Source organism: Pezoporus wallicus, unplaced genomic scaffold (assembly GCF_028554395.1).
Source record: "Pezoporus wallicus isolate ANWC-B61680 ecotype Strahan unplaced genomic scaffold, APGP_CSIRO_Pwel_v1 contig_8110, whole genome shotgun sequence".
NCBI classification, from domain to species: Eukaryota; Metazoa; Chordata; class Aves; order Psittaciformes; family Psittacidae; genus Pezoporus; species Pezoporus wallicus.
This window is the reverse complement of record NW_026641787.1, coordinates 686,172-699,890: the sequence shown is the minus strand read 5'-3', so window position 1 is coordinate 699,890 and position 13,719 is coordinate 686,172. Positions and strand designations below refer to the sequence as shown.

Here is a 13,719-nt window from a genome sequence, read left to right as displayed (position 1 = left end):
CGCCTCCTCTGAAGTTTGTGACCCAAGCAATGGTTTTGGGAGTTTCCATCTCTAAAAAATGCTGTCCTTCTAATTATGTTCCTGTTACTTTTGTGCATGAGAGAAGGGGTCGCCTACTTGAACCCCCTTCTGTTAGTGATGGGGTTGAGCTTCCAGCTCAGCAAAGCCCTTGAGTGTGTGCTTCAGCTGGAGTGTGTACTCAGAGTTTTCTTTTTCCTTCCAAAAAACTCTCAAATTCGAGATGTGCTGAAGGGCTGAAGGCAACAGCTCCAGGCTTTGTTTTAGTGCATTAAATACCCTCCAGAAGGAGAAGTGGGAGATGGGGTGATGGTTTTGTCTCAGCGATGGCAGAGCTTTGGGGAAAACAGTGTCCTCTGGCACTGTGTTCCCTAAATATTAGTGAGGTTGTGCCTTTGAAGGAGGGACAGGACCCCCTGAGGGGCAAAAGAATAGTGCAGACCTGGGTGCAGGTTACTCTAGGATAGGTGGCTTCAAGAGCTGTGCCTAGCTAGGTCAGGAACTCATTACTAGTGCCTGATTAGGTTTATACCTGTCACAAGTTCCTTGCCATCCCAGACTGACCTGTAGATGGTTTTTGCTCTCCTGTTGTTGGGATGGGGGTTCCTCCTCAGTGGAAAGGTGCTTCCCCCACCTCCCCAGCAACAGCCTGTACCCGTGCTGCTCCACAACAGGGTAGGTGAGAGCTGCCCAATGACACCCCCACCCTGGGCAGCAACACCCAGACCCTTGTGATGGTATCTCTGTAATGGCAGCCACACAGCTGCTGGTCTGGCTGTCTCCCTTGAGGGATGCCACCCTAAGCACCCCAGGGGAGGACGCCTCGGCTTGGGCCACTCGGTCCCCCCCGTCCCCACAGTGACCTCGTATCCCTCAGGAGGCTCCAACAGAAAACATCACGTTTATTGTTCACGATCAGCTTTACAAAAAAACATCCCAACACTGCCGCGCATCAGGGGCCCGTCACAAGCGTGCATGAGAAAGCGCACAAGCAGGTGAGGAAGAGGGGGCAGCCCAGTGAAGATCACAGTGTTTCCCACTTGGCACGAGGGCTGTGCCCCATCCCCACCATGTGCCCCCCCCGGCAGGCTGAGTCACCCCACTGGTGGTGGGGATGCTATGGGAGGCGATGCTGGGTGGGTGGGCTGTCCCCTCTCCCTGCTTCACCTCTGCTGGGCACAGGGGAGGCCGTCACCAAAAGCACAAATGGGGCTTGGGGTAATGGGAAGCACTGGAAGCTGGGCAAAGCACTGAGCAACCATGAGACCCCCGAAGTAACCCTCCCACCCTCCCCAGACACTCACACGCACTCACACATCTACACGTTGGTCACCGCACAGCATGGAAACAGCATATTCTCAGGCACTCCACAGGGAAAATACCAGCCTGCCCCATCACCCTCCCAGTCCAAGGCTGGTGGCAGCCCTGTCTCTGGTGAGGAGCAGCTCAAAGCAGGGGACCAAGAAGGCAAGGGCAGCAACACAGTCCAGTGCCCAAAAGGGCGGGAGACAGACAGCAGGGTTCCCCCAGCCACCACCATCCTCCATCTCCTTTTCTTCTTGCTTCTGCTCCCTTCAACGGCAGTTGCTGCACTCCTTCCCCCTTGGCCAGGGCTGGGGAAGATGCTTTGCCCCTTTCCCCCATTCCCTTGGTGGCCAGCTGATCTCCCATCTTGAGGGGGTTGGCCATTCTGCTTCTTCCTGCCTCTAAAGCCTGATGCCCCTCAGACAACCCTGCCTGAACAGGCAGCAGAGGCAGGAGTACTCCTCGTGTACTGGGGGTTGCGTTGCCCTACCGATCCCCCACCATCCTCCCTCGTTCTCCCCAGGGCCACACTTGACAAACCAGGGCAGCAGGAGAAGAGGGATGGGGCCGGAGGGGAAGATCCTCGCAGCCAAGCCTTTGGGCTCATTCAGAGTACAGGCTCACAGTAACGAGAGAGTGCGGCACTATAAATAAATAAGGAAAGGGGATGTGCTCGGCAGGGTGGCTGCACACTTGGCACCCCGCCGAGGCCAGACTATACTCTGGGTGGATGGAAGTCTCCTTCCTACTCCCTTCTGGGGGTGCTGACAAGGCGGGGACCCTCACCATACCAGCGATACCTGTGGGTATGGCAAGGTCCTCCCAAAACAGAAGCGGGGCAAGGTGAGACCCAGAGGCAGGCATGCTAGGAGGGGGGAAAAGCCACACCATCAGTGTGGGGTCAAGAGGGAGGCCGCCAGGAGCCCCTCTCCCTCCCAGGATGCCAGCACAGGGGGCTCGGTGGTCTGGGAGGGGAGAAAGGGGCTCCCTGCATTGGGGCTGCCACAGGGCTCCTTGGCACTGGGGAGGGGGTGAGGGACTGCTCATGCCTTCCTCCCTTCCTCGCAGGCAGCAAAGCTGCCCTTGCTGGCACCCCCAAAGACCTCCACTGCCTGGTCATCCCACTGGATCACGTTGCCCTGGAGGCGGGAGGTGCAGTTGGCCAAGGCCAGGATCTCCGCCGGTGCCAGCATGTGGTCCCACACGCTGAACTGCGCCAGCTCCCCCACGAAGGCCTGCGTGGCATCGAAGCGTCCTCCCAGCGTGTCCTGGGAAAGAGCAGGAGAGGTGGTGGGACAGGAGAAGGGAAACACATCCAGTGGGCAGACAGTGCAAGGGGGAGAGGGAGAAGTTTCGGGAGCAACAGAGTGAGATGCCCAATGGCAATGAGGGAAGCGGATGGATGCATGAAGGAGATAGAAGACAAGGTGAGGAGCAAATGGAGGACAGAGGGAAGAGAGAAGAGAAGACAGTGTGCTCCTGCAGGCAGCGCAGAGGTCAGCTGAGCAGGCAGGAGAGCTCCTTGCCCAAGCTGCCAACGTGGCATCCTCAGTGCTCCTGCCCATAGCAACCCCTGCCCCCTCCCCATTTGGGGGCTGCCCCCTGGCCAGCTTCACACCAAAGCAAGGTGAACCAGCAGATCTCGGTGTTGGGGTGGCACATACCTGCTCCTGGCCCAGGATGATGACGCCCTGAGGCTTGATGGCATGCCAGGAGGCCAGGTTCTCACCGGCACCCCGTTGCTCGCCGTCCTGGTATGCTGACCACTTGCCGTCCCGGGTGGTCCACGCCACACAGACGTGGTGCCAGGCCTTGTCCTTCAGGCTCAGGGGCAGCTGGGCAACCTTTGAGAGAAGAGCAGGAGCCCAGTGCTCGGTGGGACTGCCGGGGGACCCTGGTGTCCTTGCAGAGCAGGTGGTAAACCCCATGGTGATAGCACCCCAAATTCTACAGACACCCCAAAGTACTGCTTCTCCCTCTCAGAACACACCCCAGTGAGCCATCCTCCTCATTGTTCTGCCTCCCCCTCCATTCCAGGCCCCTTCCTCCCAGCTCCCCCACACCAGTATCCCCAGGAGCATCATTTCCCAGGGGGGGTGAAGTAGGGGAAATGAGGGCAGGGGCTTTCCTCCCACCCCTCCTGTGGCTGGGCTGACCTTGTCATTGATGAGCAGCTCCAGGGGGTTGCTGCCCCACTCCAGCAGCACAATCTCATTGGGCTGGCTTGGGACTGAGTAAGAGAAAGGGGTACCGAGCCCCCCCAGGGCTTTGGACTTCAGCCACATGCAGATGGTGAAGGCATAGAGCTCTGGCAGGCTCTTCTTCATGCGGGCATACATGTAGTTGTTCTGCACAGGGATGGTCACCTTGAAGGCATCGGGAGGGCTGTAGCCCTGTGGTCCTGTGTTTCAAGGATGGGGAGGAGGGAGAGAGGAGGGTCAGCAGAACTCGTCGCTGGGATGAGGGTGGCCCCATCCTGGGGCTGTTCTGGAGATGCACATTGGGGTAGGGACCTCCCTGCACTACCTGCATCCCTGCCGGGCAGGACTCACCGTGCTCCAGCTCCGTCACCCTGTTCTGGAGGGAGCTCAGCTCCTTCTCGATGTCGTGCTGGTGCTGGTTGCGGTCGGTGTTGGCGGCCTGGCGCTCCTTCTGCAGGGTCAGGATCTTGGAGAGGAGCTGCTCCTCCAACTGCTCCATCTTGGTGTGGAGGGCATCGCGGGCGAGCGCTGGGACAGTGGGTGCTGAGCCATTGGTGCGGGCTGGCAGCTCCTGCTGCACTTGGCAGCCACCACGACCAGGAGGAAAGGAGGGAGAGAAAACTCAAAATGGTGTCACTGTAAGGGGTTAAATAAGGATGTGCCCAGCCTGCACCACTGCAGGGAGCACTGGGACCACAACCCCACTTCTATACCAGGGTCTTCTCCAGCTGATGTTGCACCTCCCCTCTCAGGGCCCCCATTTAAGTTAATTACTGCAAAATGAAGTTTGGCTGCTCTTAATGACTTTCTGCCAGGCTTTAATGACTTCAGAGCCAGAGTAAGGATGGGCTACATGGGCGCTTGGGTCATCCCTTGGCTCTGCTGCTGCAGGCAGCCTCCCATGAGGAGGAAACAATGCAGGAAAGAGCTCAGACCTCCCCTTCTGCTGCTCGTGAGGCTGCTTCACCAAGGCCAGTGTGTCAATCTCACATAACAGGACTGTAATCCTTTTATCCCAGCTCAGCCGTGCCATGTCAGGCAGGTAGCTCTCTGCAAGCCAGCTGCTCCCAGGCCATCGGGATGTCTCAGAGAAGTGGAGCCAGTGGCCAGGCTATCATGTCTCTGGTCCTCAAGATATGACCTGGGGACATCAAGAGCATCTTGTCCCCAAGTTAAAACCCAGACCAAATCTCTTCCCTTGGCTGATCCAAACCGCTTCCTCTGGCAAAGATGCTCCCAGCTGCTGCTGCACCTGCAAAGATCCCAGATCCCACCCCACCAGGAGACCCCATCCCAGCTGGAAGAAAACCAGGCTGGAAGGGAGAAGATGGCCCTTTGCCATGACTCTGGGGCTTCTCTGTAAATGGGAACCCTCTCCCTTCCCCATGTCCTCTGGGTGTTAGTTGCTTTGCCATGGGCTTCGAAAGATGGTGACCATCTTGTCCATGCTGTCAGGTCTCTCCTTAAGTGTTGGAGTGGTTACTGCAACCGTGCCAGCACCAAGAGGGGTCTGAATAGCTGCTTCAGCAGGGCTGGTGGGACATGAGGTGATGCCATCTCTGCTGATCTGGACAGACCCGTATGGCCCCAGAGCTGGCCTGGAGGAGGTCAACAACTCATCAGTGGTTGTGGCTTCCAGCTTTTTCTTCCCTATATCCTTCTTTACCAGGATGGACAAGATTTGGTGATCATGCACAGAAAGATGAATGGGGGGATGCCTGCCAATGTCACCCCCAGTCTTTGCTATCCGTCATGAACAGCAGAGGGGAGTGGAAGGGAGAGGAAAGCCTGGTTTGGCTGGGCAACCTTGGAGGATGGAAGCAGCAGGAAGAAGGTAGCAGGGAGAGAGGAAGTGAGGAGATGGGGTTGATGTGAGCACAAATAGCCACGCGCCAGGTAACGATACACAAAGAAGAAGGAGGCTGCGATGCCCTGGGGCTGGAAGAGCCCCCAGCCAGGGCAATCCTACAGGTTTTGTGAGGAAAACCAACGTGGAAAACCAAAACCCAGCAAGAAGAGAGAGGTTGCGCAGGGGACATCGGCCAGCCCTGACCAAATGCTAGTCCTCATGCCAGCTTGCTCTGGCAGCACTGGGGATGCTCTTGCAAATGGGAGGGAAAAACACCCAGCAAAGGGTTTCCTACTTTCAGTCTCTGTAAGACAGGGAGGGATTAGCTGACAGGGAAGGGGCTTTAGCCCTTTTTTTTTTGGGGGGTGGGTAGATAGTGGGACACAGGTGTTCTTGGATACCCACTGTTGCAGCGGGCTGAAAGGCAGGGGAGAGATGTTGGGAGGGATGGAAGGGTGAGTGGAAAGGTTAATTCTCTTCCTCCCAACAGGGATAATTCCCACCCAGAGCTGCCTGTGCTCATAACCAAGCAGAGCCAGTGGTGTTGGTAGGGATGAGATTCGCCTTTGCCTCTATGTTCCCATCCCGCAGGCTCCAACAGCATCTCTCATCCCTTCGGGCCGCCTGGCTGCAGCGGGGGCTGGCACGCTCCCGTCTGCCACACGCTTTGATTGCTCGAGCTGCGGGTTTGGAGCCTACGTCTCTGCTTTCCTGCACGGCTCCATCTGTTAATGACGAAAAAAGAAAAGGCTGGGAGCTTTTGTCGTGCTAGCTAGCCCCCAATAGCCTGCCCTACATTATTCAGTAATGACGGAGAGCTTTTTTCACCCTCCCTTCCTCCTTCTTTTCTCCCCGCTGCTATTTTCTTCCCTCTATAACTTTTCTCCCTATGGCTTTTTCGGTTCTCTGCCTTTGGAGCATCTCGTCCTGATGCTCCCCTCCATGCACACACATGCTGTCTTTCCCCTTTTATTCAATTCTATCCCCCTTTCTGAGTTTTTGTCTCCCCATCCCTCTTCTCCAACTGTTCCCGGCCTCTCCAGACTGGCAGCCAGGGCACCAACAACCACACACAAGTGGTTGGCTAAACCATTGCTGACCTCATGTTCCTTTTGGCAGAGGATACAGCTGGTATCCTCATCTGGCAGAGTTTGGGAGCCACCCCATCATCCCAACAGATGCCATCCTCATCCCTTCAGACAGGAGACCAGATCTCCCCACAGCCGGGATGTGCTGGGTGACTGTCCTGGTGCTGGGCTGGGCTGCATCCCCTACCCATCCTCCACATCTCCGAGCTGCTGCTAGAGCATCCTTCTCCCAGATCAAATCATTTGCAGCATTACTAACGCTCGATGTGCAGCTATTATCTCGCAGTGACCTTTGTGGAGGGGAATGGGGGGAAGCGCCTTCTCCCCGGCTGTTCGGCAGGCGCCCGGCTCCCATCTGCCGCGGCACAGGCAGCAGGGGAGTGGGCAGCGGGTGCGGGGGACGGTTTTTGGCCACTGGAGATGGCAAAAGAGATTGAAAGATGCCAGGTAATATTAATCACATTAAATGTCAGCGGCTGGCGGGGGGGTGGGAAGGAGGAGTTGGGGGCAGGGGGCTCTCTCGCTCGGGCTGTAGCCCTCGGTCAGCAAATGCGCATTGATTTATGTAAGGAGATCAGAACCTCATTTACTAATGCAGTGGCAAATCTGGGACCCGCAGCTCCCCCTCGGCCATGGCATGCAAGATCCCACCTTAGCCTCCAGGACACGGCAGGACCCCAGGATGATGCCTGCGGGATGATGTCCCAGCCCATCCCAGGAAGCAGGATGCTGAGCTGGGCATGCACACGTAGCAGCCCTGGTCCCTTCCCCAGGCTCACAAATCCTCCCCGCCTGCTCGCAGGTCCTCCATGGCTGCTGCTGCAGGATAGCACACTTGCTGCACAGGGAGTTTTCAGACCCTGGCACCTGTTTGGACCCTTTCAGACCCAGGCAGGAGCTTGAGGGTCATAAAACTCCATGAGGGACCGCCCACAGTAGGGAATGAGCAGGGATGCATTGGCCTTTTCCTCCTTCTCCTCATAAGAGTAGAACTCACCGCTGATCCCATCCTCTTCAAGTCTCATTCAGGACTCTGAGTTTGGGGTTCCCCATCCTTGCTCTGCCAGAGATGGACATACCGAGCTCACCAGCCACAACAGCACAGCCACACATCAGCTGAGGAGCAAACAGGCTGTTTCAGTTCTGCCAGGGCCAGGCTTCCTACAAACACCACCAGGCTGTCCAGCTGCCACTCCGCTCCCTTACAAGTAATAGGATGACAGGGAGGAAAGGGGCATCTGGACCCCTGCACAGCCCAGGCAGGCAAGGCAGTTCCCTCTCCACTCCAAAACTGCTCTGTTTCCATTGGCAACAGTAATTAAAAGCATGGAAAAGGATCATCTGGGGCCACCGCTCTCTGTGCCAAGATGCACCTGAGTGAATACGAGCACGTGCAGAGAGCAGCGGGGGATCCCTTAAAACCAGGAGGAAAAAGCCCAGCCAGGCTCTTGCACACAAGGAAAAGAGGAGTGATGCCTCGGGAAGGGTTAGGAGGAGGTGAGGGAAGATGTCCCCATGTGAACGCTGCACCAGCACTTGGCTGTCCTCACTGAAGTGGCAGGGGGCAACAAGAAAGCCCGTGAGGGCTCTCCCTGCATCTGTCCTGGGAAGCCCTGCTACTGTGCCACCAAAATTAAGAATCAGATGACTTAATAGGTTTTTCAGCACATCAATAAATCTTGTTATGCCTTATGGCCATGGCCGGGAGTGCCTGGATTAGACCAGCGATCTAATCCAGATCTAATCCAGATCCAGGCCACTCCCTGCTACCCCAGCTCCAGAGCCTCCAGGAGTAATCCCTGCTGGCAAACCCACTGCGAGATGCCCAGGGATGCAGCATTCCCAGGGGTTCCATGGCATTTTGTGTCATCCCTCTCCTGAGACTAAGCCACCCCAGGCTTCAACAGCGTTTACTCTTCTCCCCTCCCGCTGGCTCTCACAGAGCCTCCAGCATACTGGCAGCCACCCTGGGACCATCCCCATCCAGGTCACCTTATGGGGTGATCACCATTGCCCTTTAGGGGAGCTGCTGGGGGTACCCCACATGCCACAGAATACCTCAGGAAGGCTCCTGGTGCTGACAGATGGAGCCATGCGGGATGGAGAGGCGCAGGTACCCCACTACCAAGTTTTAGGTGTGGGGAGGGACAAAGGCAAGCCAGGGTGGGAGGCCACAAGCAACCATCCCTGCACAGCTGAGGTGTGACCCCAGGGCTCAGCTGTCACCAGGCCAGCCTGAGCAGCTCCAGTGTCACAGCAGGATGGAGCCGGGACAAAGTCCCTCCCAACAGTGACACGCTGCCCTATTTCCTGAGCTGGCAGGCCTGGCCGAGCCACAGGGCACCGCATATCCCTGCAGAGCACCCTGGGGATCCTCGGGTCCTCAGCACTGTGGAAGGGATGTTTTCAGCAGCATGCTGCTTGGCTTCCTCATCAGTGAGGGCGTGTGAGCCTTGACCCAGCATCGCTTCATGCTCCCTGGGTGCATGAGAGAGTCTGCTCCAGCCCTTGTGAGCTTCACCCTCCATCACCCCAAACTTCCCACCATCACCAGAAACCCCAGGAGAGGCGCCAGGGCAGCTGGTATGTGTGTGCAGGGACTTGTTTTCCCCCTTTTATTTCTGAATTAGCATGCCTGCTGTCTGCACATGCATTTCTTAACCTGGGTCTGTTATCCTGCTTGTGGGAATCTGTTTGTTTGGGGCTGCAGGGTTCTTTTGGGTGGTTCTGTCTCTCCCCTTGGCTACTTGGCATTATGATAAGCCAGGCTGCATGTCCCCATCTCCCCACACGTGCCTGGCATGCCCCTGTGTTTGTCTTCATGCATGTGTGAGCATTACCCACAGGTGCCTCCTTCAGTCTCCAGCTCTTTTCTCTCATGTGTGCATGTGTTTACTTGCCTTTCGCTGTCTTTCTATCCTCATTCATACCCCCATCCATTGCAACACCTTCTCTCCCAGTCTCATTTCTCAGCCTGTAACCTCAGCGGGTCTGAATTTTCCACCCATGCCCCACTGCTACTGTGCCCTGTGAAGGGGAGAGAAGGGCAAAGAGGGACCCCATGGGGTGCTGCCTGACCCAACACCCCCCCCCAGCTCTGCGCTCCAGGGAAGTGTGGAGAGGGCAAGAGGGAGACAAATGGGCAGACAAGGAGGTTGATGACTTGCAGGAAGCCCCTCACAAGTGGCTCCAGTTCCTGGCAGACCTCAGGGGCCAACACAGCCCTCAGAAAAGATGGGATATTTGGAGTGAGCCCCCCTCAGGGAAACCAGACAAGCCCCCCCAGCAGCTCTCCCATGCCCAAACTACTGCCCTTGGCCATATCCTGCACAGTCTGCCAAGGTCCATGTGGCTGCTGAGCCCACATTAGCCCAAAGAAGCTGACACACTGTGATGGGCCCCATCACCTTTGATGCTGCTGGGTCAGGGATGAGCCTGCTGGACACATACTGCTACAGAATAGGGACCGGGCGTGCACCCCAGGTGCCAACAGCCCGACAATGTGCTCCGGCTGCCCCTTTCTCTCTGCAGCTCCTATGAGCCATGTGAGGAAGGGGTGCCAGGCTCACAGTGCATGGCATCGCCCTTTACTTGGGAGAAGTCCCATTCATAACTGCTATGGCATCAGATGGGATTTACCTTTCTGCTAAAGAACAAGATCTGTTCCCAAGTTAACAACCTGCTCCAGTAGAGGCCACGGCAGGTGTTACAGGGCCAGAGAGGTGCCCTACGTGGGTGCAGCCTAGGGGGGAAGTGGGGCAGCCCTAGGACCACCCTGCATGGAGGGTAGAGAGTGAGGCTGAGGGCGAGGGGTTGGACAGAGACCTTGGGTGTGAGTGGAGCAAGGACAACCTTCCTGAAGCCCCAGGAGGGGGACAAGCTGGTTTGGGAGGCGCGTGGCTGCAGGCGTGGGGAACAGCCTGTGTGGGAGCATCCCCCCAGGAGCATCTCCCCACTCCCGACCCACGGGAGCATCTTCCCCCTGGCGCATCCCCCCGAGACCACCCCTCGCACCTCTATCCGGTCGATGCGGTCCTGGAGGGCTCGGACGGCCTCCTCCAGCTCCCGTACGGCGGGCGGCTCAGCGGGGGGGTGGCCCATGGTGCCAGGACGCGGGGCGGCGCGGAGCCCGGCGGCGGGGGGAACGGCGGCGGCGCCGGCGGGGGGGGCTCGCAGGCCGCCCTCGCAGCGGCTGAGCTTCCCGGTGAGCTCCCGGATGGTCTCCTGGTCCATGCGGATCCGCTCCTTCTGCTCCAGCGCCGTGCGGCGCAGCTGGGCCGCCGCGCTCCGCAGCGCCAGCAGCTCCTCGGGGCCGGGGCCGGTGGCGGGGCCCGTGGCCGGGCACTCGGCGCTCAGCGGCGTGCAGACGAAGCGGCTGAAGAGCGGCGGCGGCGGCGGCCCCCCGGGTAGGCGCGGCCCGGCGCTGGCCAGAGCCTCGGCGGGGCCGTGCAGCGCTCCCAGCCCCTTGTCAGCGGCGGGCAGGAGAGCGGCGGCGGCCGAGTCATTGTCGGCGGCGGCGGCGGCTGCGGGAGCGGCGGTGCCGGCCGGGTGGACGCTGGCGATGATGCAGATGATGGCCCCCAGGAAAGCCAGCATGCCCGCCGCCAGCAGCACCGCCAGAAACTTCAGGGTGGCAGCGGCGTGGGGGGCCCAAGCCCGCGGACAGCGAGAAAACGAAGCGGGCGGGGATGGATGGAGGGAGGGACGAGCGGACAAACAGCCCGAGAGAGCCGGTGGGGACGGACGGTACCGGCAGCAATAACATCAGCGCCGGGGCCCCGCCGCGCTGCTCTTATATCTGCCGGGCGGCACAGCCCGCCCCGCCCCGCCCCGCCTCCCCCCCGGTCCCCCTCGGCCATGCGGTCCCGGGCGGTCTTGTCCCGATTTAGGGACCCCCTATCCCGAGCATCCATCCCCGGAGTGCAGGTGCGAGATGCACGGTCAGCGGGAGAGGAGCGGGCTAGGGGCGGCCGGGAGGAGCGGGTGCAGATGGGGGGCACGCAGGGGGCACCCGGGGACGGGGACAGTCGAGGCTGGGGCTCGCTGAAATGAGCCCGGCGGGAGCATCCAGGGAGGGGATGCACCTCCAGGACAGCCCAAGGGAGGGTTTTCCCCTGTGAGATGCTTGGGCTGGAAGGGCCCCTTGTCGCACTGAGGGTCAACACCTCAGTTAGGTGTTCCCCAGGAGGGTCTTTCAGGCTGCTGTCGGGCCTTTCCTTCCTTGTGTTCCTCCTACAAATTAAGCCAGCAACCTGCCAGCTCTTGGGAATGCCTCCTCCGGGAGGTCAGTGGGACAGCCGTCTTGGTTCTTCCACTCCACACACAACTGTTCCGTGGAGAAGCAGCAAGATGCCTCACCCGCTGCCCTGCGCACCCTGCCATCCATTCAGGAAATAGCCACCTACACTTCATCTTCCCCTACCATCGCTCTATCCTAAACCACTCATAAAGAAGACACTTCATACACCCACTTACTCCTTGCTCTGACAGCATGCTCACGCGTCCAACACAAGCTGTGTCGTCTCGTCTTCCCTTCCCTGGGCATGCCAGGCCCTCGGCCATACAGCCCAGCCAAGCAAAGAGGAGCAGTGGAGGGAAAGCAAACAAAATCGATTTTAAACTGTGCTCAGTAATGGCAGGAAGTCCTTCCTAGCCAGCAGGGAAGCAGCAGCATATGTGTTTAAAACAGCTCTAGAGCTGGCTATGAAACACTGGTAAGGATTCCATCTTCACCCCACAGGCATGTTTGAATGGATAGCAAGGGAGCTACAGCTACAAAGGCTCCTCAGATTTGGCTTCATGTGAGCAGACAGAGGCATGCTGCCAGTGGGGCACAGTCACCCTCTCTTCGTGCAAGTGCATTGCACCCCAGCCTCCCAAAATCCTCAACCTGGAGCCAGCAAGAGGCCTGGCCAGATCAAGGTGCTGGGAGGCTGTGGGGAGGAGGAGAGGATGGAAGGAAGTCCTATGGGATGGAGGAGGGAAAGATGAATAGGTTTAAGGAAGAGGGGAAATCTTGAGGAAGGAAAGTGGAGTTGAGTAAACTGGTGGATGTGGAGAAAGCCCAGCAATGGGCGCCTATCCCTGGCAGCCAGTGCTCAGTGTATGTGAGTGCTTGGTGCACTGGGATGAGTTCACTGGTGGTGCAGGTTCAAAAATGGTATAGATGAGGCCCTCAGTGATGCAGGTTAGTGGTGGACTTGACAGTCCCGGGGTAAAGGTTGGACTCAGTGATCTTCAAGGTCAGAGGCCAGTGTTCTCCCTTCATGTCCCTTCCTGGTGTTGGGGGATTGCACCCCTGTGTCACCCCGCCTGCAATGTGCCTGTTCCTGTCAGCAGTCAGGCAGAAGCAGGTTCAAAATGAACCCATGTGGGCGCTGGACCAGCCCACCCGACCCCACAGCACGCAGGTCAGGGAGAGAGGGATGTCCTTTACCTGCAATTCTGCCAAAAAATGCCGTACAGCTCTACAAGGCTTTTCAGGCCCCCGGCTGGCGGAAGCTGGCAGCTTTGCACTGGCTCAGCCATCCAGATTCTCCTGCCAAAGGAGGCTGCAGGGTCATGGTGGACAGGTTCATCCCTCCGGCTGATGCTGCTGTGGCAGTGAGTGGGATGGGTGACCCCTCCACACCAGCTCCAGCCCACTTGCCCATGCTGAGGTAGAAGAGTTGGGTGCGGCACAACAGGGCAGGGCTCACAACTCCTGGGATCCCAACATCTCCCTCTCCCTCAGCAGGGACCACAACTTCTTCCTGGAGACAAAGAGGTGGCAAAAATAGATTTTCACAGGGGGTGATGACTCAGACTGGTCAGCAGCCAGAGCTGCCTCCCTGTCCTGCAAATAACCATCCAAAGATGCTCGGTGGACAGCTGGTGATGCTGAAACTCTGCCCTCCTGTATGCAATGGGATGACGGGAGGTAATAGGTGATAGGGGGAATTTGGGGAACCTGGTGTTTTGATCATGATTTGGCAACAGAAGCTGGTTTTAACAAGAGCTCACAGATTCATCCCAGAGAGATGAGGAGGGAGCAAGTAAGGAATTTTCTTCCAACTAATTAACAGCCAAATGGCATCTTGGGCTGGCAGCTATCTCTAAGGGGGGGCTGCAGCCAGGGCAAGGCAGGCCAAGGGACTGTCCTGCTGCAGCCCCCGGGTGAGGACGACATTTGGGATGGCTGCTGGCATGAAGGACAGCTCTCCTCTAAGCCAGGTGGACATGCCGCCTCATGTCCAACCTCCCCTGTAGGAGCAGGGCA

General features: G+C 58.3%; 1 protein-coding gene across 1 annotated transcript; it reads right to left on the bottom strand.

Moving 5' to 3' along the window:
* Nucleotides 1-900: 900 nt before the first annotated feature.
* Nucleotides 901-11,219, bottom strand: NPTXR (neuronal pentraxin receptor). The gene is made up of 5 exons (XM_057425329.1): nucleotides 10,476-11,219; nucleotides 3,876-4,098; nucleotides 3,480-3,724; nucleotides 2,988-3,167; nucleotides 901-2,591 (listed from the first exon to the last, which is right to left on the bottom strand). Exons 1-5 carry the CDS (start codon nucleotides 11,055-11,057, stop codon nucleotides 2,367-2,369), a joined length of 1,455 nt encoding a protein of 484 aa, XP_057281312.1. The 5' UTR covers nucleotides 11,058-11,219; the 3' UTR covers nucleotides 901-2,366.
* Nucleotides 11,220-13,719: the final 2,500 nt, after the last annotated feature.

Excerpts from the sequence above, each read along its gene's own strand:
- NPTXR (XM_057425329.1), bottom strand. The coding sequence starts at position 11,057 with ATGCTGGCTTTCCTGGGGGCCATCATCTGCATCATCGCCAGCGTCCAC. Across the intron at positions 3,725-3,875 it reads GGTGACGGAGCTGGAGCACG|GACCACAGGGCTACAGCCCT; the intron begins GTGAGTCCTGCC and ends CTTGAAACACAG. Across the intron at positions 2,592-2,987 it reads TCATCCTGGGCCAGGAGCAG|GACACGCTGGGAGGACGCTT; the intron begins GTATGTGCCACC and ends GCTCTTTCCCAG.